Genomic DNA, 26590 nt, shown 5'->3' on the forward strand with positions numbered 1-26590 from the left:
TATGGCAAGCTAAATGCTTGTTGAGAGACACAGAACACTTACCAACAACGGAAAAGAGATGTGATGAAGGCTGGATTTAAGGTTTCCGTGCCCTGGTGACAAGTGACAGCCCCGAGAGGAGGTGTCTCGACTTGTTCTCTAGTGCCGCCTTCTGGCTGATCACCCCTAGAAAAATAAGTCAACAGGTCCCCCGGGCCAGGTGACAACATATAAAGAAGGATTAACTGGCTTTCCAAAAAGCGCATGGAGAATTCCTCCCTGCAGCCTAACTCGAATCAAAAATACTGCAAGAACGGGAGGGAGTCCGGTCAGCCAGGGCAGCGTAAGCCATCGCGCTCAGCCGAGGGCTGTTCTGCCGCCACGCGCGGGAAACGCAGTTGTCTCTCCTGACCTGAACGGGTCTCTTTCAGCAGTGACTCGAGGTTTCAGTTCTGTGATATCTGTGAGACAAGGTTCGCTCTCTGGAATCTGGTTATCTGTATTTTCTCCAAAGCTGTGTTAGGTAAGTCAAGGGCAAAAAATAATGGATCTGTAAACAATGTTGTTAGAAGTATTCCTCTGATTACAAGTATCTCGTAGGTATTACGATCTCCAAAATAAGAGAGTGGAATTTTGTGATTGATACCTTTTTCTAAAGGATGTAGATTACGGGATCTATGCTTTACAGTGGTGTCAGAAGATTTGTGACTTGCAATAGCTTTGGGGAGAATGTGAGCATGACCGTTCTGCACTGTTGAACCATAACTAGGAGAAACATTGCAGGGGCTGGGATGGCAGGTCCAGCGCCAGTTTGGGACTGAAGGCCGGAGCTCTCTGACAGAGCAGCAAGGGCTTAGGATCATTCTGGAGCGGTCATCCATATCACATCCCATCTCTGTGATCCCAAAGCGTAGCTAAAGCTCGGGGGAGGCAAGGCAGCGAAGCCCTTGCTCAGTCAGGGCACCCTCGCCTGGGAGCACAATCGGAGCCCCAGCAGCCATGAGGCGGGAAGAGCAAGCCCCGCCACCCTGCGGCAAAGAGGAGCCCCGGGAAGGCCGGCGTGCGGGACGCCCACCCTCTTTCTTATTTAAGCCTCTTTTAGGGAGGCTCCCCGCCCCCGCGGCGCGGTGACAGCTCGCCTCCACCCGCCGGGGCCGGCCGAGAGCGGCGGGCAGCGCCCTGCCCCCCGCCGGGCGGGAAGCGGGACGGAACATGGCGGGCCCCTCCAGTCCCCGCTTCCCCCGCCTTTCCCCGCGCCGCCGCGCATGCGCGGCGGGCGGCACAGAGGCCGTATCCCTCCGCCGAGCCCCTTTTGCCGGGGATGTCTGTGTAATAAGATAATCCCTGCACCCCATGGTAAGTGCCGGGCGCCCCTCCAGCCGCTGCCCGCGGCCGCGCCGCGCCGCCTCTCGCCCGGGCGCGGGCCGGCGGCGGGGCAGCGCGGCGCCGCTCCCCGCCCCTCCCCTCCGCCCGCCGTGTCCCTCCGCCAGGCGCAGCGGGGACTTTTGTGTGGGGCTTTTGGGCGCCGATGAGCGGCGGCCTCCGGCGCCCCTGGTTGTTGTCGCGGCGGCGGCGGCCGGGCCGGCAGCACGGTAAGGTCCCATCCCCGCGCCCCGTCTCTCCCTCACCCCCCCGGGCCGGCCAAGCTTTTCCAGGTCAGTCTGCGCCTTTGTATAGGGCCCTGTTACCGGATGTGGAAGTTGATCTCTTCGCTGGTAAAAAATAATTCCACTTCCCCCGGAACCCGGCGCCGCGGCTCCCTCCGCAGCGCCCAGCCCAGCCAGGATTTCCTGTTGGGGAGAGCGGGCGCGCTGGCCGGCCTTCCGGGGACCCCGCCGCGCGGGGGGCGCGGGCAGCGCCGGCGGCGGCCTGGGCCGCGGCGGCGGCCTGGGCGGCCCGCGGGGGCGCCGGGCGCGGCCTGCGGGGCAGGGCCTGCGCCGGGGTCGGGGGCCGCCGCGCGGCCGGCGGGGCGGAGGGGGGGGGACGGGGACGGGGACGGGGCGCCTCGGGGCCCGGCCGCCCGCGGCGGCCCCTCTCCCCGCGGCTGCCGCGCAGGCCCGGGCGAGGGCGGTGCGCCCGGCGAGGGGCCCGGCCGCCGAGGGGCAGAGCGGGGCCCGGCTCGTCCCGGCTCGTCCCGCGTCTTTCCCCGCCGGGCAGCCCGGTCTGGGCCGCGTGGGGACGGTCTCGGGCCTCGCGTGGGGCGGCGTGGCCGGCCTCTGTCGCGGCCCGGGGGCGGCTGCGCTGCGTGCTGGAGCTTGGCGCCAAAGGTGCCCTGAGGGGAGCGCTTCCCTCCTCTGCAGTGTCCCTCACCCCGAGTCTGTAACTCTTGCTTTGGACTCTTAATAAAGCGTACGACGGGAGCCTAAGCGTGGGATAAGACGTGTTAGTTCGGACTGTCGTTTTTCTTTTATCTCCTGCTACTCAAAGTCGTTCCTGTTGGTGAGACACTGATAACACGTCGGTGAAGCCCCCTCTAGGAAGTCTTGCGTGCTTAGAGTTTTTAACTTAAAGCATTGTATGTTGTCTTCTAACCTGCTTACTAAGGCAGCTTTATTTAATGGCAAATGCTGCATGTTAGAGTTAAATGTGCTAAAAGTTGTGAATGCGCACCTTGGAGTAGCTTAATGTTTTCCTTTAAATTAGTCATGACTTCTGAAGTATTAGTAAGACTAAGTAGTTTGGTTGATGTGTGTACGCACATAGAAATACTTGTAATGGTACACAAATCTGCTGTGTAAGGTTAAGAGTATCTATGGCAGATCAGCATACACTAGGTGTAGACTCTTGTTCGTGACCCACTTTCTTTGCTGAAAACAGTTTGTTTTCTAGGTTTTTTTGGGCCTGTGTGCTAGACAGAAACTGCCGAGGAAGATTCCTCGTGATAAAACAGATGCTTTAATTAGAGAGGCTGGTGATTTTTGTTTGAGGATATTTTCAAGTTTCAGTTAATCTGAGATACACTCCTAAGGCTCTAAAGCAGTTCAAAGGCTACATCACAAGCCCTTAGATTCTTCATGTCAGTCGTAGCTGCCGTAATGTAACCTTTTTGGTATCCAGTGCCAAACTTATCTGTGAAACCTTTGTAGTTGTTGGCAGTGCCAACCCAAATCTTGGTTGGTGCCAGTGGTTCACCCTTGTTGCATAATCATGTTTTTTAGTTGTTGCATTTTGTTGCAGATAACTGCCAAATCTGTGCTCTCCTTTTTAAGGACAAGACTTTTCTACCAGCTGCATTATTTAATGGAGTTACTTTGATGATTGGTGCTAATTTAAATTAACGTATGAACCTAACTGGAGGACAGACCTGCATAAATACAACCTTGACTATCTTAACCACTAAACTATTCCAACAATATGTTTGCTTTTCTGATCTCTTTTCTCAGATCAGTTTTTTTTTCATCTGATGCATACATAGTCCAACATGAAGGTCATGTTGCTCTTTAAACAAACTGGAGAGAATTTAGTTGCAAACACAACACAGTCATAGAGGAAAGCTGAAAGTGCTGGAATTAAAGCCGACTTATTAATATGTTAGTGTAATTTTCATTATCGTAATAGAGCTGTGGATACTCTAAGCCTATGATATTTATATTAAGATTTGAAGTATGACGTGTGAAGTCACTGTCAAAATACATTTGGAAGGGCGTGATTCCCTTAGGAAACAATACAGGATCTTTTTGAGTTTATCCCATGTAAGTCGCTATAATCACTATTAAATGATACACAAGGTAAAATACCCAAGTTTTTAAGAGATGCTAGCACATGGAAATACACCTAAGTTTAATGCAGACCTTCTGGTTCCTTTAAAAGGTACAAAACTGTAATTGAAATAAAAAACTTTTTGAAGAGTTGTTCTGAGTTCTAGTATTGTGCTGTTACATCAGGATGTAAAAAAACAAAGCAAGTTGATCCTATTATTTCAATTCTAATAATGATGAAAACTGAGTGCTTGATTAAAGGTTTTAAAAGTTATTGCTGATTACTTATACTCTGTACTTAAAAATATTTTTGACCTTGGTATGGATAGACATATAAAATTAGTTAGAAATTGCTATTCTGAATTTCTAGCGATACTGTGCAATGTTGAAATCAGTAGGATGATAGCATTTCTGAAGATCAGGTCTGGGGAAGCAGGCTGATTTTTTTTTTTTTTTTTTTTTTTTTTTTTTTAAATAGTGAAAGAAAAAGACATTCTGAAAAGGGCATTCTTTTTCCAGACGTAAGGGGTGTGAGAGATGACGGGTCTCAACCTATCTTCCAAGATATCTTCAGTAGGGAAACCTGTTTAATTAGCATTTTATGGAACATCATCCTGGAGTTTTTAGGAATGATTGCAAATCCTCATCATAGATAGGGTGTATGTTGATTTAGTTTACCTTCCAGTAAGTTGCACCAGTGCAGTCCGTGCTCTTCTAGTGTAAGTATGTCCCTTCTAGGAGCATGCCTTGGCGTACACTGGCGGCTGCAAGATCTCCATGTTAGCGGGTGTTCTGCAGCAACTGTTTTGTGCCTGTTGATTCTGACTGGCTGATGTTCACCGCTGCAGTGGTAGAAGGGGAATAAAGGCTGGGTCGAGGATCCTTGGGGCGGGACATGAGTCTGAAAGGTGCTGCAATATTTTAAGCCATACTTAGTCTTCGTCCTGTGGACTGCAGGTTCTGCTGCTCTGTTGCCTGTAGGCTGTGGTGTGGGACCCCAGGCTTCCCAAGCTGCATGTTTTTCAGCTCTTCTTCCTCCCCACAGAGCCCATTTTGCGCACAGTTCCACCTAAACTCTGGTCAAGTTATATACCCCTCTGGTAACAGCATGATGTTCAGAGTTTTACAGAATGTATAAAAACTTAAATCTAAGATAGATACAAAAAAGCAGTATGATTTCCTATTGAACAGAAGTAAAATAGGAATAATAATTTGATGTAAATTTTAATTACCAGTTCATCGTGGCATCTGGCTAACGATACTGGACAGAATGCATTGCAGTAATGAAATGTGGAAGTTCAGGAGGTGGTTAATGCAGAGAAGTCCAAACCCAGCAGAAGCTCTTCCCTATTTACTCAATTGTAGGCAGAACTCTCTGTTAACACAGTTGTATAGGAGCTGTTAGAAGCCTGAAAACATACTCAGATTGCCATAAGAATAACTATAATAGTCGCAAGACTTTATTTCAGAGCTGGTGATGTTTTTATTGTCTGAAAGAATCCCCTTATAAAGCCTTATCCAGCTGTCGTGCTAGCCAAGCTTGATGGAAGTGACACAGTTACTGAAGAGTATCCTCTAACACAGTTCAGCAGAGTTCATTTGTAACACTACATGGAGTAGCAGTGGTACTTGACTGAGTGCTGCTTTGAAATGGAAATATTATTTAAATTTTAAATATATTTTATTGTACTATATATAGAACTTTGCTTTTGATAGTGTCACTGTGCTATTGTAGTGTGACTAACTGATCTGAGGAGAGCAGCTGAAGAATTTTTCTGGAAAGGGAAGAAAGTGCAATTCTGACACTGCAGCCCCTTCTCGGTGTGTCCCAGTACTAGCAGTGGAAGAGCATGGGGGGAAGTGTGGGGCATGTTGTTACTCAAGGGTTTCCTGACCTTACAATACCGGTCCTTGGAACGGTCTGTCAAGTAGAAATCAGCTTTGGGTTGACTACTCTTGAGAAATTTTGTGAATGCTAGCATTTGTTGGTTAAAAGTGACTAAATGTGCATGAGTCTTTTGTTGGAAAGGCCTCATCAGTTGCTGTTGTTGGTGCATTATTGACATATGATGTGATTTTTGAGTTTGTGTAATTTTGCTAGGTTTTTAACTTTCTTCCACTAGATGGCCCAAGCATGCTTTCAAGTACCCTATGAGAAGTGAAACTTTTACTTCGTTTCTAAAATAAATTTATGTCATTTTAACTGAAGTTAAAATTCTGCATCGTGAAACATATGTGAACTTCTGTGATATTTTGTTCTTGTTTAAAATATAAACACTTTATATCAACCAAGAGAGTGTTGGTTAATGTAAGTAACACGTGGTAATGAAGGTTATGTCATGTATGATATTACATGTCCCTCTTTTTTCCTTGATAAGAACATTTCTTACTGAGTAGTACAATGCTGTTTAGTTTTGCATTGAAAACTGATGTACTGTCACTCTGACAGTGTGTTCAACAGTAGTGCTTCAGAGAGACTCTGAAAAGGTGTCAGTCTCAGGCTGAAGCTTGCTCTAACATCTCCTGGGAGTGAGACTTGTAGTTTGCAGACCACCGTAATTGAATTTTTTTGCTGCTTGGTTTTGCTGCATAGGGTTTTGGTAACAACTTTGCAGTTTATTTCACTAGTGTAGATGTGGTCAGTGGGTTCCAAATAGGTGTAGTTTTTAGATGTACAGACTGTAATTTAATTCACCTCTTTTTGTTGTCTAGCAGACATCAAGTATAAGCTTGTTATCAAGGCTGTCTTTTTGGTCAGTGGAGAAAGACAGGTATACACAGAAGGCAGCTCTCACCATGAAGGTGGCTGGACACTGGAATGAGGCTGAAGAAGTGGTGGGATGTTCATCCACAGAGGCATTCAGAACTCAGCAGGACCGAGTCCTGCACAGCCTGGGCCAGCTCTGACTGGGAGATTGAACTAGGTGACCTTGAGAGGTCCTGTCCAGCCTGAATTATTCTGTAACTCCAAAACGAGACTTTTAGTTCCTTTTCTCTACTGGTGTTTAAAACAAAAATAAATATTAGGAAAATTAATTCTTTCCGAATTAGTTCCTAACTTCAGTATTTTGCATTAAGTTCCAGCTTTCTTTTTGCCTCTGAGGACCTTGATATGGAGGTATTAGACCACCAGAAAAAGCGCGTATGTCTGTGTGTGCTTTTTTCCTTCTTAAATTGTGTGCCCCTCCCCCCGCCCCCCAAAGGGTGCCATATAAAGAAAGTGCTATATTCCTTCATTTCACTGCTGCACTTGCCAAATGCCCTCTCTGTCCTGTTATTGTTTTATATCATTACTCCTCGTGTCTCCCTTTAATGGGGATAGTAGATTTTCTCTTATTCCTGTTTCTTTTTTGCTCTTTTTCTTTATGGAAGAGAGTCAACTGTTGTCCCTTCCTCTGCATCTGACTCTGTGCTCCTTTTTTCCTTCCTTTTCCCATTGTCAGTATTTGTCCTGTCCTGCCACCTTCCTGCTCCTCTTCCTTTTTCTGGCTGGAGACAAATCGACATGTCCATGTGTACTAGAAGGATGGACATAAATGGAGTATTATCTTGGTGAAGGGGATATTGCTGCCTGCAGTCAGTTCTGTAGACAAAGAGGTAAACTGCTCCAGTTCATGGCTCTACTGATACATGTTGGAATTCTGCATTTGCAGTATTTCCATCTTCCTCTCTAATTTCTTCCAAAGTCAGTAGCTTTCAGCTTATTGAGCAATATACCACACAGATTTTGCCAGTTGAGCTAGGTGCAGAGGACTTTCTAAGTATGTTGGTTTTGTGATAGAAGTGTATGTTTAAGAAAAGAGATAAAAAATGGTCCTACTGGGATTTCTTTCTGAACTGATATACTCTAACTTTGTGTAGGAAATTGGCTGCATGGCCTTGCAACTGCTGTTATTAGTAATACCGGCTTAACTTTGCTTGAGACTGGAAGCCAAACTTACGAAAGTAATTCCATTCTTAGCATCCTGGTAGTGGGAAACATAGGTATAGGACTAAAACATTAATGATATATTTTGGCTAGTAGCATGAGTTATGGTTTAGTTCTAAATTTTCTTTTTACTGAACAAATTTAATAGCAAATATGAAATAGAGTAGTTTTTAAAAGTTGTTATACTAGGAAATCTTTGATGCAACAGAAACATAGATAGGTGTCATTTGTCTACATGTATATATAGTTTTGTGTGGTCTGTATTATATGGAACTTTGAGTGCTGTAAAAGGGTGATTACCTAAAGATGATGTGAAAGTTTTTCAGCTAGGATCTTGGTCATGTCTCAGTCAAAATTTTGCACTTCACATGGTTTTTAGTAACTGTAGACAGTTGAAGCAGGTAGTAATGTTTGTTTTCAGGCAGACATTTTAGTTCGTCTATCTGATGTAAATAGTACAATAATATATACCTATTGCATTATTTTATAGCTAGGAATACAGAAATTATGTTTTAGGGTGAACAAAATGAAGTGATAGTGATGGACAAGATGTCAGAAAGGTCTTGTGTTTCGCATCTACCTAAATGCGTTTACATAGTGGTACCTCTTAAATACATATAGGCATTTTGGATACGTGACTGTAATGCCTTTGGGCGTGTGACATAGCAGCCATGATGTAGTACCATTTGAAAGCTGGACAAAGCTGCAGCAGGTTGCAGTATCAGGTGAGAGCTTCTAAACCACTTTCTGCTATAAGAAATGTGCATCCAGTTCAATTTAAATTTAGTTTGATATAACTTTGCAGCTGCTATGGTTACAGCATTGTAATACTGAAATCTTCACCTCAGTGTCAGTTCTGTTTGGCTGACAAAAGTAATTCTAAAATCAAGCTGCTTATTGTAATCAATAAAGCTTGTTCTCATGGCTAAAATACCAACTCCAGTTTTTGAAGTTTTCAGAGTAGTTAAGAAATAATTTAAAAAAATGACAGTGGCATGTGTGTACTTAAAATAGTATTAATGTTATTACTTTTTCTTTGTATTCCTTTATGTCCTTTGCTAGATGTCACTAGTAGATTTGGGAAAGAAACTTTTAGAAGCTGCACGAGCAGGTCAAGATGACGAAGTTCGCATTTTGATGGCAAATGGAGCACCTTTTACCACAGATTGGGTAATGAAAACTTTTGCAGTGTTTGGTAAATCATCTTACTTTTCTCACCTGAAGAAGAATATAGGATTATTACAATTAAGCATTTATATTGCAAGTCTTGGGAATTTCCTCTTGGAATTCTGCAGTTACGTCATCTAATGCCTAATTTAAAATTAAAATTGTCTGTTTATTCATATGACCTCCTGCTGATTTTAGTAACAGACTGTGAATGAGCTTGTTCTGGTGGTGTTTAAGATAAATTTTGGAATGGTTAATGGGAGAAAGCAGCAATCATCCTCCTAGTTATTGTGTTTATGCATTTAGTATAGTAAGAGGTCTGAATTAAGAAAGCAGTCCTAACTATCTATTATGTGCAGCTGAGGGTTTCCTGATATAGGGACTCTGAGTTGTCTTTTGGAGGTGCCTATTTTTAAATAGGTTGTATAGGGAGGTTAGGTACCCAAAATTCTAGGGTATTTACAAGCTCTTTAGAGCCTTAATCTACTTAACTTACCTAACTTTCAAGTCATCTCCATTTTGAGCAGGAGGTTGGACTTAAATGACTTCCACAGGTCCCTTCCAGTGTTGGTATGGCATGCTGACCAACACTAAAAATGGGGTTAGGCCCCTTGAAACATCACACCTCAAAAAGACAGAAAAAACACAGCACAGACCTCAAAAAGTTGCTTCCAGTGAGCTGTTTTTAGTGTGTTGTGATTATTGGAAAAAAATTATACATTTAAACTTCTTTTTTTTTCCTCTTCAAACTCTGTAAAAGCCCTGACAGCTTCTTTCCTTGAGACTGCAAGGGAAAATGATTTTGAAGTGGTGGCCTGACACCTGAGTTTCATAGCTCCAGAATAAGAAGAAATACTTCATACTGACATGTGTTAAAACTCCACTTTTTTCCACTACATTACAGTTGGGCACATCTCCACTTCATCTAGCAGCACAGTATGGACACTACTCAACAACAGAAGTGTTGCTGCGAGCAGGTGTAAGTCGGGATGCCAGAACCAAAGTGGACAGAACTCCATTACATATGGCAGCATCAGAGGGCCATGCCAGCATAGTAGAAGTCTTACTTAAGGTAAAGGCTGCTGCTGAAACAGGGTCTGAGGTGGGGATATTACAATGGTTTATGATCAAATATTTGCAGTTTCCTTTTAATCATGAAACCAACATTGAAATGATATGAATATTTATATTGTGTGCATTGAGTGCTTTGTTTTCCTATTAAACTGTAATTTATTTTAGCATTAAAGTCATCATGATTTCAGGTGAATTATTTATTGCTGTTTCAAAATAAGACTACTTCCTAATTTGACATTGTGTGAGTGACAATTTTTAGAACCAAGGCATGTTATGTTTTAGGGAGTCTTTAATCCTCTGAGGTAAATAATTTATTTGGTAGTTAGATTGAAGTACTTTTAATAAATCTGTAAATGTAAGATAACAGGACATTACTGCTGGAGAAAGACAATTTTGGGCTTTATTCTGTGACCAGCATTATTTAATTCGGATACTTCTAATGACATAGTTTATGCGATGATCTTGTTTGTAGCACGGTGCTGATGTCAATGCGAAGGACATGCTCAAAATGACTGCACTTCATTGGGCTACTGAACACAACCACCAAGAAGTTGTAGAACTCTTAATAAAGTACGGAGCAGATGTTCATGCTCAGAGTAAATTTTGCAAAACGGCATTAGATATTGCAGTAGACAATGGAAATGAAGACCTTGCAGAAATATTACAGGTAACTTTTGATTCATGATGTTAAGGGAACTTTACAGCAAAGTACTTGTTTACACATGGGATAAACTAAGCTTTTAATATAGCAGCTGTGAGACCATGTATTGACTGATACTGCTAAACTCCAGTCTATTTCATGAGGTGGAAATGAGATTAATGTTAGTAAACGTTAGTTGGCCGAAGAGTGTTTTCACCATCTACAAAGTCAAGGATAAGTATCCTTTATTTTCTTAAATTTGAGTGTTGTAGTACACAGAACTAAGTAGAGTCTTCACAAGCAAGGTGTAAAACTTAGCTCCCTACTCTGGCAATATGTTTTGACTATAGGCTAGTGTTAAATTAGCTTAGTATATGAATGTTAATTTCTAACAATTGGAGTTCAGGAGAGGAGAGAAGAGATGACATTTTTTCCAGAATTAGAGAAACTAGGATTGAATTGTTGGAGAAGCAATTAGGATTGGGATTATAATAGTTAGTTTAATGGAATTGTCTCGCTATTCAATAGTGTTCTTAAAGGCAAATTAAGTGCTAAGCATTATTGAGAAAAGAACAGAAAGCAAATGAAAAATACCATTATGCCACTGTATGATGTCGTTCCCCTACATCTTGAACTGTATGAACTTATGGTCTGTTCCTTCAGCCTCCTCTTCATTGCGGAAAGGATAGAGTAAATAAAAGTCAATTATAATTCAAAGAAGGACAGAAAGAAGAATGCCATCTACAATTCATAGCAATTACTAAGCTGTCAGAGCCGATTTTCGTGGCATGTAGCTGCGACAGCAATCTTGGTTCTTCAGGCCTCTATTTTAGATACTTGAGCTTGCACATCTACAAAAGGGCCTTGTCTTTATATGGTCCTCTTTGTTTACAATAACTGCTAAGGAGAAGTAGCAGTCTTTCACTTCAACAGACTTTTTGTCTTTAGATTTCAGCCAAAAAAAATGTTTCTCATATACTTACATAGAGTACAAGATGTGACACGATGTGTGTATATTGCGTGAGTATAATGAGGGAGATCCTCCCTGTTTGAGTGGAATGTGCAATAATTCTAGTTCTTACAAGGTAAATAGCTTCTTTATACCTACAGTTGGAATATTATTACCTTTGTCTCCTAGATTGCAATGCAGAACCAAATCAATACAAATCCAGAGAGTCCAGACACTGTGACGATACATGCAGCAACACCGCAGTTCATCATCGGACCTGGAGGGGTGGTGAACCTAACAGGTCTGGTATCTTCTGCAAATACATCAAATGGAACAGGTATTTAGATGCCTGTAGGACAGCTACTGGGATTTTATACTTTAACTGATTTTCACCATTTAGTGAAAAGACTTGAGGAAAAACAGTGGTAAGAATAGACTAGTTACCATGTTCCTCTTCAATGTTTTTTATGTGTTGTAAATATCTAGGTACTTAAAACAACAGTCTTCACAGAGATAATTATCAGAAGTTGTATTTGCTTAACAAACTTGCCTTCAGAATAGCACTTTGGTTTAGCAGAATGTTGCTGAGAACAGAGTGTGTGTTAGAAGCTTCAGTGCAATAATAATAATAAAAAAAGGGACTTCACTGGTTTAAAACTTGAGCTAACTTTTTTTTTCATCCCACTAGATGAAACAGGAGTGTCTGCTGTACAGTTTGGAAATTCATCAACATCAGTATTAGCCACGTTGGCAGCTTTAGCAGAAGCATCAGCTCCACTGTCTAATTCTTCAGAAACACCAGGTTAGAAAGCAGTCATTTAACCTCATTTATTAAACTAAAAGTACATAATTGGTGCTTTTCGGAGATACAGTTCATACAGAAATGAGATGATACTCTTCCTTCCTTTTTTCAGCATGAACAAAATTTTTCCTTTACTTTCTGCTGGAAGGTTGCCAGATTTGTATGTACAATTAGTTCTTAATAAGATTTCTGACCACAGCTGGTAGTTCTGTGCCTAATGTGAGTAGCATTCATCTTGCTGAAAGCAAGCATAATTCAGGAGATTGAATTCATATCTTTGTCTACATACAGTCTAGTTGCATTTGGTGGGAGAATTTTCTTTGAATGCTTCTTTCTGTTAAGTATTGGGAAATGGCCCCTAATGTTGTCTGCATATACTTTGTCAGCAGTTTTCTTAATCTTTCACCCAAAAGGCACAAGAATATTTGGTGATCTTAATGTGCAGTTTGCCCATTAGATATGTCTATGGGTCGTCTTTTCAACATTGAGGCATTCTATGTTGTCTATAAATGCATTTGCATTTATAATACAATGTAGCGATTAGTATGTCCCACTTCAGGCTGGTGTGCTGTCATGGCACTTCAGGTAAACAAACGTAAGCCTAGTAATACATTCTTTCCCTCCTAGGAAGAAACAGCCTGCATCCCTCACTGCAGCTGTATGCATGCTCCCTTATTCTGTAGGGCCATGACAAGAAGCCAGGAAGGCACAAGGAATTCCATTGCCCCTAGTTCTTAAGTTTTGCATTCCTCTTTCTTAACACAAAACCCCTTCACCCCTGCCCCATGGGTCTTCGCCAGTTACTGCTGTGTCTGAAAAAAAACTTGGTCAAGGTTCTATACTCTGCAAGTTGCCCTGGATATCTTTCTCCACTCTTTCTGAATAATGTGGTGCTTGCTTTGTGTACTTTTTCCACTTTTGTTCATTACAACGTGCAAAGTGAAGAAAGACATAGCAGTCAGAAGTCTTATAATCAAAGTGGATTATAAAGACTAGTCATTACCACTGACAGGTTTGAGAAAGAGAGAGATACAAGCAAGGAAAAGACCTTTTATAATTTAAGCAAGTTGCAATACCATCTACAATGAAGTTAAAATGTGATCAAAAGCTTCTGAATTATTGGAAGTTACTTTATAAGAGGATGACACTAAACTTCTGTTCCGGACCATATTTGTCCATTATCGTGTATGTTAATATCTTGCCATTGCATAAAAAAAAAATCAGGTAAAACCAGCACTCAGGAGGTCAGGTGCTATGTTAATTCTTTGTTAGCGTTGGGACACACAAATGCCTAGTTTTTGTCTCTGAAGTAGGCTATATGGTGTACTCGAATAAAAACTTCTGTTATTCTGAGAGTCCCAAAGGTGTTTTGGTGGAGACCTGGCTTTCTAAAGAAAGCTGTGAAGTATTTCATGCATGCTTTACTTGCCCGGTGCTGTTCTGCATACGTTGCTCCCCAGTTTTCTTAGGCAGTATATGTCTGTAGCTGCTGGAGTTTTATGGTAGGCCAGATGGCTTTTTTTGTTGATTTAGTATTTATTATACTGACCTGTAGCACTATAGCCTTATTTCAAAGTTAGCTTGGGATTTTGAGCACTGATAAGTGATGTGATATGTAGCAAGATGAGCCTAACTTCAAAGCCAGTGACTGGAGGTCACTATGGAGAGCAACAACCCTTTGTCGATCAAGGATTTATGATGCTTATGGTAACCTGAATTTTTCTAAACACATTTCTAAAGAAATGCATTTATTTTGCTTTTTTGTTGGTGATGGTCAGTATGATCAATTTTACAGAACTGAGGTACTTTGCATGGTCAAAGTCTTTGGTACTTAAATTCTCAGAGAATTCAGCTCTGCAGATGATATCGTTCTTAAGGACACAGTTTTCACTGAAAATATAGGAGAGATCTGTACCCTCAGACTTGCTGGCATGACAGCTGCATCCCAACATATACCTGAGTTTTCATCTCTAAATATTTTGAAGTCCTGCAGGTTTTCTTCTTGAAACAGCTCTTCTACTACTGCTCAAAGCAGTACCTAAGTACAGCTATACTATTTTATGACATTTAAATATTACAAGTGAAGTGGATGATTCCAAAACCAGAATGCAGTGCCTTTCATTACAGAAGAAGCTGCTGATGTTTTCAATCAATTAATATGTTTCAATGAAACTCGGATCTAATTGTAGGAGAGAAACTTGAGAAGGGATTGCATAGGATTACGGAGCATTAAATGTGTGTCTGGGACTCAGTAGTAGATAGACTTTGGTAACTAACAGAGTGTTCTCACGTTTCATGGCCCTACCCATGTAGTGATGCAGTGTAACCTACGTTACATGTCAGTAAACCACTGAAGATAAGAATTATTAGAGAGGAGGCAGGAGATGACAGGCCAGAAGGAATAAGCTTGAAGTCTTGATGCAGTAGCTTCCCACCTTCAGTAATGCAGTGTGCATCATACCTAGCCCTCCTGTTTATTTTAGTTGTTCTGCTTTGATTTTTATGTAGATGTATGGGCAATCTTGCAGAATCTTACTGTCTGCAAATTATTTCCTGGGTTCTTACTCCTTTAATAGTCTATAAAGTGTGAAGTATACAAAAGCAGCTCTTTGTCACCTGTGTATTAGTAGTATATGTGTTCAAGGAAAAAAAAAAAGAAGAAAAACAGCAACAAAAAAACCCCTTTGAGCTCATCTTGTAAAAAATCCATTTATAAATACTGTCAAAAATTGTAAGATTGAGAATTCTGGTTTTGGCTCTTACCTTGTACTTAGCCTCCTGTATTTAAGACTGTATAAACTTGGACAAAGCACTTAGGTTCTGCCTTTTATGTCGTTTCTGTCTAGGTTTTTCTCTTCTTTCCAAGTTAACTTTACCCTGATCTCTTCCCCCTAGTTCTTCATGTCTGACAGTTAAAAACACATCAATATTGTAAAACCAAAGAAAGAAAGGTGCTTCTCACTGGAGCTGAATAAAATCATGCTTTTTTTTAATTGTTACTCAAATGAAGTATATATGAGGACATGGGTGTTACATAGAAATGTGGTGCATAATGTATGTATGGACTCAGAGTTGGATTAAAGAAAAATCTGGTTTAAGATGTGTAGTTGGAATGCAGTGTTTGGTGTGCTCTATGTTGGAATTAGGCATGTGTCTTGCTGCGTGTGCAGGTGTTCTCCACCCGCACGCACTGCAGAAGGAAATAATGCACATAATACAGAGATTCTTGGAAATAACAGTGGTGCTGTTTTAAATGACTTCAGCTTTCCTTCAGCATATGAAGTAGTGTGGTAACTAGTGATTATATGGATATAGATACGGAAGGAGAGCAAGGGAGGAATAACGACTGTATTTATAGGGATATTTATCTTTTATACAGAGTAACTTCTTTTTAGGCAAAATCTCCATTTTTTTCTTTCAAGGTCTGAAGAAGTCCTCATAATGTTTCCTTCCACAACTAAAAGCCCAATGTTGAGTTTGAAACTGAAAGATCAGAGCTGTTTGCCACAGCAGCTAGTATTGGCAATTGCAACTTGGATTTTTTGGTGACAGTGGTCTTTCTTACTGCTGAGCCTGTACTTGGAAGCCAAATCATGTTCAATACAACACCACTTATTCATGTAGGACTTACTGTTTTGGTTTACTGAATAAACACTCTATGAATATTTAAACAGTGCTGTAGGACAGTAATCTCTGAACATAAAGATCTTCAGAAGGCAATGACTGCAGTCATTATTTGAACTACAGAGTGATTTTTGTATGTGTGTTATATTGTAATTAACTTAAAAGATGAAAGCTTCAGGGTTTTATCTGCCTTCTCTCATCTCGAGCATCACAACACAGTCTATAGGGTTTTAATTTTATCTCTGTAGATAGAAAGCACTCTAATGTCTGTTATTTAAATCAAAGGCTTTGCTTTTACCCTGACAAATTGAAAATAAACTAGAGTTAGTGTGCTTGAAATTCTTTGATTGTGCTACTAGTGCTCTTTCTCTCAGTATCTTGTTTTAAAAAAAAAAAAAGGGTGGTAGTGTGAGACCCCAGTTACAGTGTATAGTGCAAGCTGTGGTATGTGTTGTAGTTCTGAATGCAGTCTTTTCCTTATCTTACCTTGACTTATGGATGTAATATAGAACTGTGAGAGTTCACTGCTGTATACTCATTATCGAATCATGAATTTGAAATATTTAGTTGAGCTGGGATTTTTTTTTTTTGCTTATAAAATTATATACATACAATGCTTATTTTACTTTTTTAGCTTTATCTTTCTCCTTCAAAGGTGTGAAAATGTCAACTCTGCAGAACTTTTCCATTAGTCCTGTTCTATACTTTGTGTAATAAAAAAAGTTGTGGTTAAGTTTGAAGTACCCATGTAGTACAGACAAAACTTTAAGATTCTCTAGAGGTCCTTCAGTCTGTTATTGTCTTGAAGACCGTTATGGTAAGCAGAGAAATCAGGGCTGGGTCCTGAGGTACACCTGGCAAGGGACTGGTTGAGGAGCAGTTTCAAGCTAGTATTTAAAGTTGGTTTTTTTTTTGTTTTTTTTTTTTTTAAATTCCGCTGCTAGTGTAACTTAGTCCAGCTTATGTACAATGGAAAAGTTATTTGTATTCTTAAAAACAGCCCTTGTTCTTGCTGCCATATTAACACTGAACCCAAAGCATCAGTTTTGAGTGGGATGTGTCTGTTAGGAAACATGCTAAATAAAAAAATTATTCTATTGAGCAAGGTAAACCAGGACAGAGTTGCATGTGTATTTCAAAATGTTAGTGCTTTATGTTGGCCTGGTGAAAGATTTCTATTAACAATATAATATGTAGTAATGTGTTGGGGGGGGGGGGAGTTTATAAAATTTTAAAAGACAGGGAAGACATTTTTTTCTCAGCTGTACCAAAATGCATTTGAAATCATAAAGCTTAATTTATAAATTGACTTATTTCCTTTACTAATCTGTTAATAGTTGTGGCCACAGAAGAGGTAGTGACTGCAGAATCTGTGGATGGTGCTATTCAGCAAGTTGTCAGTTCTGGAGGTCAGCAAGTTATTACTATAGTTACAGACGGCATTCAGCTTGGTAATCTGCATTCAATTCCAACCAGTGGAATAGGGCAACCGATCATTGTGACCATGCCAGATGGACAGCAAGGTGAGTGGAAACATGTACGATTTGAGCTTGAGGAACTAATTTAGTTATAATAAAAAATTGTTAGGTGCAAATAGCTTGGAGAACTTTGTGTAATTATCAATTTAAATACATATTTGAATTCTTATAATGCAAAAGGCTCAGACATGTGAGCCACTGCAGTTCAGTGAGTTACCACGTGTCAGCCGAGTCTCTGCATTAGGAGAAAGAATGGAAGAATTACTAAACTATGGAAGAAAACTGGGACATTTAAGGGAAAGGTGATAACTACTTGCTTTGCCTTCAGTAAGTTTGATTCTTGCAAACTTGTTACGAAAACCAGAAGATGGAGTAAAACAAAAGCCTTCTTCCAGTACTTATGTTGCCTTGCTGGAAAAATTGCAGGGAGGTGAAGGTTGGGTTTAGAAATCTGATGCATGAAGCAAGCTGTGCAAGTCCCATGGAGTGTGTTCTTAACAGAACAAAAGCCAAGTCTTACATGCTTGAGATTTTAGAGGAGCAGTGGCAGAACCAGTGAAGCCAGGGTGACACGAATTGTCCTGTTGGGCCATAGGTACTTTGTGGAAGCTGCTAGTGTAGCAAGTGCTGTTTTGTGACATGTGTGTGTTTTGGGTGGTTTCTTTTTAATAAAGATTCTCTGCCACTGCTATTTGGACACAAACTATTCCTTCTCTGGTTTCTTTATGAGGACTCCCAGTGTGGAGCTTGAAGAGTTGTACAGTGAAGACAGATGATTTGGTTCACAGTCTGTCTGAACAAGTACAGCTAGTTATCAGAAAGCACGAATGTGTGTAGGTAGTAATTGAAGTGATAGTCACAACATTTATTTGCCAGATGGTTGCATGAGTAAATTAGAGTATGAATTTCTTTAGGTTCCCATTTTTTTCCTCCAAGGTTAATAACAACTGGATTTTCAGGCTACTAATTCATCAAAATCAAAAGCCAGTTTTGTATTTAGTATTTGCTTCAGAAACATTATAAAGGAGATGGTCTGCTACCTAAGTTACAGAACTGACAGACTGGTAACTCTGCTGCAGTTCACCTCCATGTCTGTTTACTCTGTGAAAAATGTCAATGGTACTCCAGAGTGACAGGTAACTATTGTAGACCTCAGCAGCAAAGAATTTTAAAATTCTTTACTAGCATACAAGCAGCTAAAGTTTTTAGTAAATTTTCCCTACACTGACTTTATAGTGCACTTTATAATAAAGTCGTGTTTTCATAAGGGAAAGTCTTTGCATTTTTATTGCTGTTAATAAAATTACTTAATTATATGAATTTTATATAGTGCAAATATTGTTTGAAGTAAATGTATTTATATGTACAAATATGTTTTCAGTATTAACAGTTCCAGCAACAGACATTGCTGAAGAAACTGTGATAAGCGAAGAACCGCCAGTGAAGAGACAGTGCATTGAGATTGTTGAAAATCGTGTGGAGTCTGCAGAAATAGAAGTAAGGAGTATATTACGTGATATGTGTTAACCAGAGTGTTCGGCACTGAGTATCTGGTTGTGGTTTTTTGTGTTGTTCTAGAGTTTAATTTCTGTGTTACCAAAGAATGAAGCGTGTGAAACAATAACTTGTTCAGTCTTCCCTGTTACTGGAATTAATCTTTTACAAAGTTGTAAAAAGAATATAGGAGGGCTGTTTGCTTCATCCTCTGGTCGTGCACGTAAAAGTTACACTTGTTTAAGTATTTGATAACTTAATTTTTTTATTTTTCCTTTAAGATCACTAGCTAGTTTTTAAAACTAGGTACCGATATATTATCGAGTAATTCTACTCTTTCTGCTAGCAGTGAATGAGAGTACTGTACCCGCATCTTTCTGTTACGACCACATGCTTGTCCTGATTGTGAGATCATATTTTTAGCAATGTTTCCTTTCCATTCATGATATCTAGATAACTGTTAATGGAAATGTGAAACAGTAAGATTCTGTGTTTGTCAATTTTTATCTGTCCCTTTTTTCTTTTTTCTTTTTTTTTTTTTTTCTTTTTTTAAATTCTGGAGCAGTTTACTATTACATGTCTTTGCACGATCCTGTTTTTTTTAAATTATAGTGCAGAAGACGTAACAACATTGAGAGAGCTTTTTTTTTTTTATAGATGACAATTAGATGTAGCTGTTCAATTTAAAATTATAGCTTTTTTATATTAACTACAATAGGTCAACCATCTCATTCCTTCGTCTGTTACTACTTCTAACTGTGCTGACCAGCTTTGGTCAAAAGTTTATGAAAATTGCTGTCTGCCTTGACTAGGCTGTAAGTTCTCATTTTGTCAACTCCATGATATTTCATTTATCAAAAGTTGTATTACCCAACTTCTGTTCATATTATCGAATTGTGCCTAATTGAAAACCTTTTATTGTACAGTATGTGCTATATGTTATCCATGTCTAATAACAATAATTACCACCTTTCATCACTTGCTTTCCCTGTCCCTAAGTTGTCACATCAAATACTTTTGGCCTTTGCAGCTGTGGTGGTCATTACAGATTATCATGACAGTTGAAATTTTCTTGCTGCATTTTTTTTAAATGTATGACTGTTACAATAAAAGCATTTCTTTTGTTCACACTTTTAAACATCTGCCTGAATTATTCCTAAAGGAAATTACGTTTCCTTAAGTATTTTAATAATTCTGTTAGGTGAAGGAAAAAAAAAATCTAGATTGGTTAAGGAATAAATTGACCTGTTCCTAATTACAAATAGTTGGTATAACAGTACAAATAATTCTTTTAAGGGGATTACCAGTTTCAATTATATATTTTAAACACATTTCTCAGATATCAAAAGAAGTTGGTTTAAATGAGTTACTTTATCTGTTACTTTTAAGTGCAAGTTTTGATGACTTTGTCGCTGCCTGTACAACTAGAAATGCACATGCAGACCTCTGCCTCTGCATGGAGGCCAGTTGACTTCAGGAGCCTTATTGTAGTTCACAGGGGTATGGTGCTACCTCACTTTGATAACAGGGACATTAAAGAAGTGCACATAAAGTCGGTTCACTTCAACCTTCAACACTGTAGAAGGTGGTAGATACTTGAATGTGGAGGGAGTGGGACCCCTCCCCTCATTAAAATATTTTTTTTAATGTAGAAAACCTTTATTGTTTCGTTTCTTTGCCCCACTGGTGATTCATTCCTTTATTTCATTATAAAGACTTGATTCAAGGCTAAAACTGCTTTCTTCAGCTGTTCTGAATTCATAGTGTATGAACAGTTAACAGTAGTTTGAAAGTCTTTAAGTTGAACATCCTTCCATTCATGTGAGGTGATAAACTTTCCTGTGAAGGTATTGTGAATGACTAAAGCTGTAGTGTGGTGTGTTTTTTGAATTTTTTTTCTCTTTTGGGTCTGTTAAGTTCAAACATTTCAGCTCATTTTGAAGAGTGATGGCAGTTTTCCTAAACAGTTTGGTATTTTAAACATAGGATGGCAGCAGAAAAAAACCCTGTCACACAGATACTCTGTTTTTCATTTTCATGCATAATTCATTAACATACAGTGATTTTTATTTTCATTCTTGAATTTGACTGTCTTTCCCATGTTGCATGTTTGAAAAGTGACATGTATTAGAATCAGGACAATAATTTCATTAGACTAAAGAAAAAAAAGTCATAATTGTGAATTAATTATATTAGTGAATTCATATCCCTGCTTTTTCTGTTGTTAAAAAGAATGCTTGGTTTGGTTATTTTAGTTATGTGTGTCCCTGTTGTCAATATATAGACTGTTAAGAAAAGTTACATGTAATGAAGAAAATTGCCTGATAAAATAGAAAGTTTCTTAAGAGCACTGAGGATCGTCTAATTTGATTTTTACCTGGGTAGGTTTTTATGCTGATACAAAAGGATTTCAGATAATTAGAACTCTTTCAGTTGTGTTCTAAAGAATGCCCTAAGAACACTTTCTGGATTTGGTGAAATAATAGACCAGATGTAGTCCTCCCTATTCTAGATGTCAAAGTTAAGGAACCACTTTTCACTGTTCAGTCCACTGTGGATCTGCATTGCTTCTCCAGAAGCATTGGTTTCTTTCCACTGCCTAGTTAGAGAGTATACTTGGCCTCAATTCCTTAACTCATTCTCTTTACGGTAGGACTATGACTGTCTGAAAACTACACCTATTAGCTGCTGGACTAATCTACATGCTTTGAATTGCTAGTCTGTATGGTAGATACTGGTTTTATCTTCTTGTCTCTGCTAATGAGACTTATTTTTTTCCTTTTTTTCTATCCCTTCTTTAATGTGCTATACTCCTGATGGGTACATGGCTCTATTTCTCTCTTCTGTGGGAAATACTCATAAGATGTGGTCTGAGAACCTCTCCACTCCCAAGCATTTGCAGTCTGCACACACTCCATAGTAGTGATAGCGCCTTGTTTTTTGTAATGCATCGCAGAACCACTGGCCAGTGAGCTACTGGTGGGTCTTATTCTTCTGCAGCCCAGTAGATAGAGCAGCTTTGCTTCTTGCCAGTAGTAGATTTCTGACATTTTTTATGTGACAGTTTCATGAGATGGATAATGCCCAGCTCATATATCCCAGAGCTGAGTGCCCTCAAGAGGGAAATGTTGCTTTCCACTTGTAGCAGGATAAACTGTTATGACTGCTTCCCTGAGAATTTTTTTGTAGCTCTTGTCACCAACTTTCTACTCCACGGGGCTGTTTTATGTAAGCTGTTGGCTCCCCTTAAGCTACCTAGATAACTTACAGAAATAGCAGTATGTTTTGGTTGGACTGGTGCTGGAACATCATTGGTGTATTTCAGATCCTTTGAGATGTAGGCTCTACCGTTCATTTGGCCTTTGTCAGTCTCATTGCTACATGGGTTGGCCATTCATAAAGTTGCTTAAAAAGCAGAATTCAAATTTTCAGAGGTGGAAGCTGAACTTCCTTTTCGAATAAGTAAGCAAGATCAGATGAGCTCTCATTTTATCAGCATATGCTCCAAATGAAGCAAACCCTAGCTAGCTTCCTTCAGCTCTTAAAGCCCTATGTAGAATCAGGTTGCACTCAGTGGAGTTTGTTCTGTTCTGTATTATAGCTAGTCTTTATAACCTGTTAATAACAGCTCTCCTTCACCTGTTGTTTTTGCTATACAGATGCTGCTGTTAGCAATGATCTGATCACCTATGTCATTATATTCCAGCACATTCAGCACAGCATGTGACTGCTAAATGTGACTGTGACAAGTACTGAGAACAGTAGCAAGTAGAAGGGGGGCAGAGTATTTTGTATTTTCAGGCTCTGATCATGAAAATATGTGAGTGCATCAAAGAAGTGAAGAATAGGGATGCTCTTATGGGGATGTGGGGGGAGAAACTTCTAACGACTGTTTGAGGTATTAAATGGGAATGTGATACTGAACTGCTGGGCTGGGAATAAGGTGAAAAGGCAACTTATTTTCACTGGGCCTCAGTTTTTGATAAGAGTTTTGTTTTTCTGGGAGATAGCTCGCTTCTCTGACAACCTCCTTCCTGTGGCTACGTAACAACTACAGTGGAAAGTGATTTGAAATCAAATACTACCTTACTCATAAAAGTATGATGCACTTCAATGAAATGGTATTTGGTTGAAGATCAAAACAAAACTATTTTCCAAGCAAATTGCTTTTTCAATTGGGCTCAGTGCAGCATCAAACAAAATGACAGTACCTACATCACTGGAGACAGAAATACATTCTCCTTAGTTCCTAAGGCAGCTTCATGGGAAGTGGCATTTCCTGTATTATTTTGCTTGGAAACCATTTTATAGCCATCCCCAGCAAACTTGTATGCAGGACAGAGCCTTAAGTTACTCCTTTTGAATTGAAAAAGCTTATCTAGCTACATGCCTGTTAATTCATAAAAATGTGGTGTCCTTGGGGAGGTAATTATACCTCTGGATTGCATAGTATCAATCACTTCAGATCACTTCATTTAGAAACCAGTTATGTATATATTTCGGTTAGTGGGCAGCTGTCACTTTCCAGTGCAAACTGTTGCTAGGTAACAGTTTTTCTTTATACTGCCTGATTAGAAATACAACAGAAAGGGACAATCCTGTTAGATTGGATTCCAATTTAAAAACATTAACAAAGGGAATTGAGTCATTGGAGAAATGTTAATCTATTATGTTAGTATTTGATCACCATGCTTCCACTTTATTTCACTCTTTTTCCATGAAGACTTGCTTGGTATCTTTGCAGCTAAAGAAACTTGGGTTTACTATATTTACATTTCGAGCCTTAATTGTGGGGAGTTGTCTGGTGTGATACTTGATGTCTGTTTTACACAGCAGCATTCATATAGGTTTGCCCGAGTAAGAACTGGACAGTTTCTACATGATACCCTAACACTTGAGCTGCATGTAAAGGAAAAGTATTTGCCGTTTTAACTTGCATTTGATACATATTTGACAAAATATTGCTGGTTCTGTTTCTAATAGGAAAGAGAAACTCTTCAGAAACAGCTGGATGAGGCAAACAGAGAAGCACAAAAATATCGTCAGCAGCTTCTAAAGAAAGAACAAGAAGCAGAGGCCTATCGGCAGAAGTTAGAGGCAATGAACCGCCTCCAGACTAATAAAGAAGCTGTTTAATAAAAAATGAACATACTGCAAAGCCTGTTACTTTCAAAAACCTGCAGTACAATCTTGAACTGTACGCTATATAGGTACAGACACAGGATTACATGATAGAGAAGATGCTACAAGTTGATAACTGGACTTACGCCGTGAGCTCTGATGAGTTTCTTGTAACATAAAAACTCTGAATTTAGAAATTGTGAAAAGTATTTAAAATGAAATACTGTAAATAGTTGTTTTTTTTACAGTTTCAAAATGAGTTGATAAATCTTTTTGAAGGGATCCAGAAACATGAGAAGCCAATGTTTTTGTGAAATTTTTGATTTTAGTACGAATCTAACTTCTGAAAAACAGAACAGTTTTAAGGGTGATGTTGTTGATTTAAGCTGACAACTTGAAAACGAATTATGTGACAAAATGAATTAACAGTTATTTCTACATGGTAACAACTTAAACTTCTCTGAATAAGACATTTCCACGTGGAAATCTTTGTACAGCTTTAAGTAGTTGTCTCAGATTCTCTGAAAACCATTTTTGGTTTTTTTTTATTTTAGGTGGTGAAATTTTTATATTTAATTTCAGATATATCCAAGTAGATTTACATGTATATGAAGCTAATATTTTTTAAACTTTTCAGTTTGTACATATGCTGCATGTTTTTATAATTTCTACACATACATCTTGCATAGGTATTTTTCAGCAAAGATGAGAAAAATTATGAGAAAAATGTTTAGCCTATAGGTCATTTCAAGTAAGCTAGCAGCCAGTTTTATTGTGGATGGTATATTCCTTGGAAGAATGTAATTTGTAATTAAAAAGAACAAAAAAATCTTAATTTACATATTAGAGGCAATTTAAAATTTGGTAGTGGAGGCATTGAAACTTCACTTTGTGTGTCTTACAATTTTCCCGTACAAACATTTTAAAGTTCAGTAATGAAAAGAATGTCTCCACTGGAACACACATAGTAGTTCTTTTAGAATATTCCTATTGATCTCTTTTCCCCAATAGCCTTGAAATTATTTCAGTGATACATTTTTTCTAAACAGACTTTTGCATTTTAATTATGCAATTGGACAATTAATTTTTTTACGTTGTAGTGATGCTCTTCTTACCTAGCATCATTGTTCTTCACTGTGATACTGTGTTTGTGTGTGTCTGTGCAGTGATCTATTATGCTTAGGATTTATATAGCACGTTACATCTTCAGAGCGTTGTAAAATCTTTTAAAGAACCCTTACCGTACTGCCTGAGGCAGGTAAGTGAGTGTTATTGTCTCAATTTTATAACTGGTATAAGTGCAACACAGGGAGTGTTAAACGACTGGCCTAAGACCACGTGAATCTGTGGTAGACCTGGGAACAGACCTCAGGAGTTCCTGGCTTCTAGTCCTGTGCTTAGACTGAGCTGCCTTAAGATTGTTCAGTGCTGTGTTACATTAAATTTTGAACTACTGTGCAGATTCCTTTTTTGTAAGATAAAACTCGTTGTGCTTTGCTTTGTTGTTCCATGTTTCACTGCTTTTATGGAATTGTTTATATAAACTTAGGCAAAAAGTCTAGTTTACCTATACTGTACACAGAAGAATTACCCTTAAAACTGTACTCTGGCCTACTTTTTCTATTTTACAATTAAATATCTTTTCCACATACATATAGTGTAGAATCAATTCCATTTCAATTGTTTTGTATGCGCATTAGAAGCTCAAAGCTGTGCTGTGTTAGGCATTCAGAAAAATATGAAAAAACAGTTTTAGGCTTAGAATAGCTTTCAAAGGTAGGAGGGAGGAGTGGGGAAAGAATTTCATTACACAATAGGAAGTAAAATCTTCCTTCTTCAGACTTTGACTTGAGTTTATAGAATTGGCAGTTAAGAAAAAATCCTAAATATCCTAGTATTGGTATAAATTTGGCAAATTTGACCCCAAAATAATCAAAAGGTAATAAAAAATGGAAAATTGGTGATGGTGGTTTTTAGAAGAATTATTTTCAAGGATATAATCATGCTCAGCTGGTACTAGGACTTGAAGCGAGCCTTGTGCAGTGACTAACTGGAAATTGCTATATTTTAGGGTTTTTTCAAGAAAGTGTCCATTATGTCACTAGCAAATGCAGGAACCGGTTAGTCAAGTTAAATGTGCTGGTTAGGCATTGCTCCAATTGAATTACTCTGTGATCAAAATAACGTTTGTGTCCTCACATCCCACAAACTTAACTACAGTTTAATCTCTGTGAACTCTTAATACCGATAAGAATTTCGGCGTTAGTCTGAGTGGTGATAGTGGTAATGTTCACGTCCAAATGGAGAATTTCCCACGGTTTTGACGGCACAGACCTTTGTAGCAAACAATGAAAAGAACCTTTTCTATTAATTCTGCTTCCTGTGAGCAAATATTCTGTTCCTCGCGGTCGGTAGCAAAATCCTTTCCAGTGCAGGGTAGCTATAACAAAAATTTATTTAGCACCAGCAATATTTACCCTACCTGTAATTCATTATCACCTATTTTATTCTAGTTCTGAACAGGAGCTGCTGTTTGTTATCTTCTGCACAGAACGAGAAACCAACCTGATGGAACTATCACCTCTGAGCAAAGGCGTAGGGTATATGTCACATGGAATATTTATTGTGTGGTTTAG

General features: G+C 39.3%; 2 protein-coding genes across 7 annotated transcripts in view; both read left to right on the top strand.

Annotated features, from left to right (window-relative positions):
- Positions 1-25942, top strand: GABPB1 (GA binding protein transcription factor subunit beta 1). Of its 6 annotated transcripts, none has more exons than XM_082322112.1 (10): positions 1441-1571; positions 8227-8330; positions 8668-8775; positions 9677-9844; positions 10319-10513; positions 11625-11772; positions 12124-12237; positions 17199-17384; positions 18721-18836; positions 23817-25942. In XM_082322112.1, the coding sequence occupies exons 3-10, from the start codon at positions 8668-8670 to the stop codon at positions 23967-23969; spliced, it is 1188 nt and encodes a 395-aa protein (XP_082178238.1). In that variant the 5' UTR covers positions 1441-1571; positions 8227-8330; the 3' UTR covers positions 23970-25942. The 6 variants fall into 6 exon arrangements, with proteins under 6 accessions (XP_082178239.1, XP_082178235.1, XP_082178240.1 ...); XM_082322111.1 differs by lacking the exon at positions 1441-1571 and adding an exon at positions 4190-7274; XM_082322113.1 differs by lacking the exons at positions 1441-1571; positions 8227-8330 and adding an exon at positions 1-502.
- HDC (histidine decarboxylase) overlaps positions 25170-26590 on the top strand; it is a 13724-nt gene continuing 12303 nt past the window's right edge. The window contains exons 1-2 of the mRNA XM_082322107.1: positions 25170-25212; positions 26468-26554. The gene's annotated coding sequence lies outside the window, so the exon portion shown is untranslated. The remainder of the gene's footprint in view (positions 25213-26467; positions 26555-26590) is intronic.

This window comes from Platalea leucorodia (assembly GCF_965183815.1).
Source record: "Platalea leucorodia genome assembly, chromosome: 9".
In the NCBI taxonomy this organism is placed as follows: domain Eukaryota; kingdom Metazoa; phylum Chordata; class Aves; order Pelecaniformes; family Threskiornithidae; genus Platalea; species Platalea leucorodia.

Excerpts from the sequence above, each read along its gene's own strand:
- GABPB1 (XM_082322109.1), top strand. Across the intron at positions 8,776-9,676 it reads CACCTTTTACCACAGATTGG|TTGGGCACATCTCCACTTCA; the intron begins GTAATGAAAACT and ends ACTACATTACAG. Across the intron at positions 12,238-17,198 it reads TAATTCTTCAGAAACACCAG|TTGTGGCCACAGAAGAGGTA; the intron begins GTTAGAAAGCAG and ends ATCTGTTAATAG.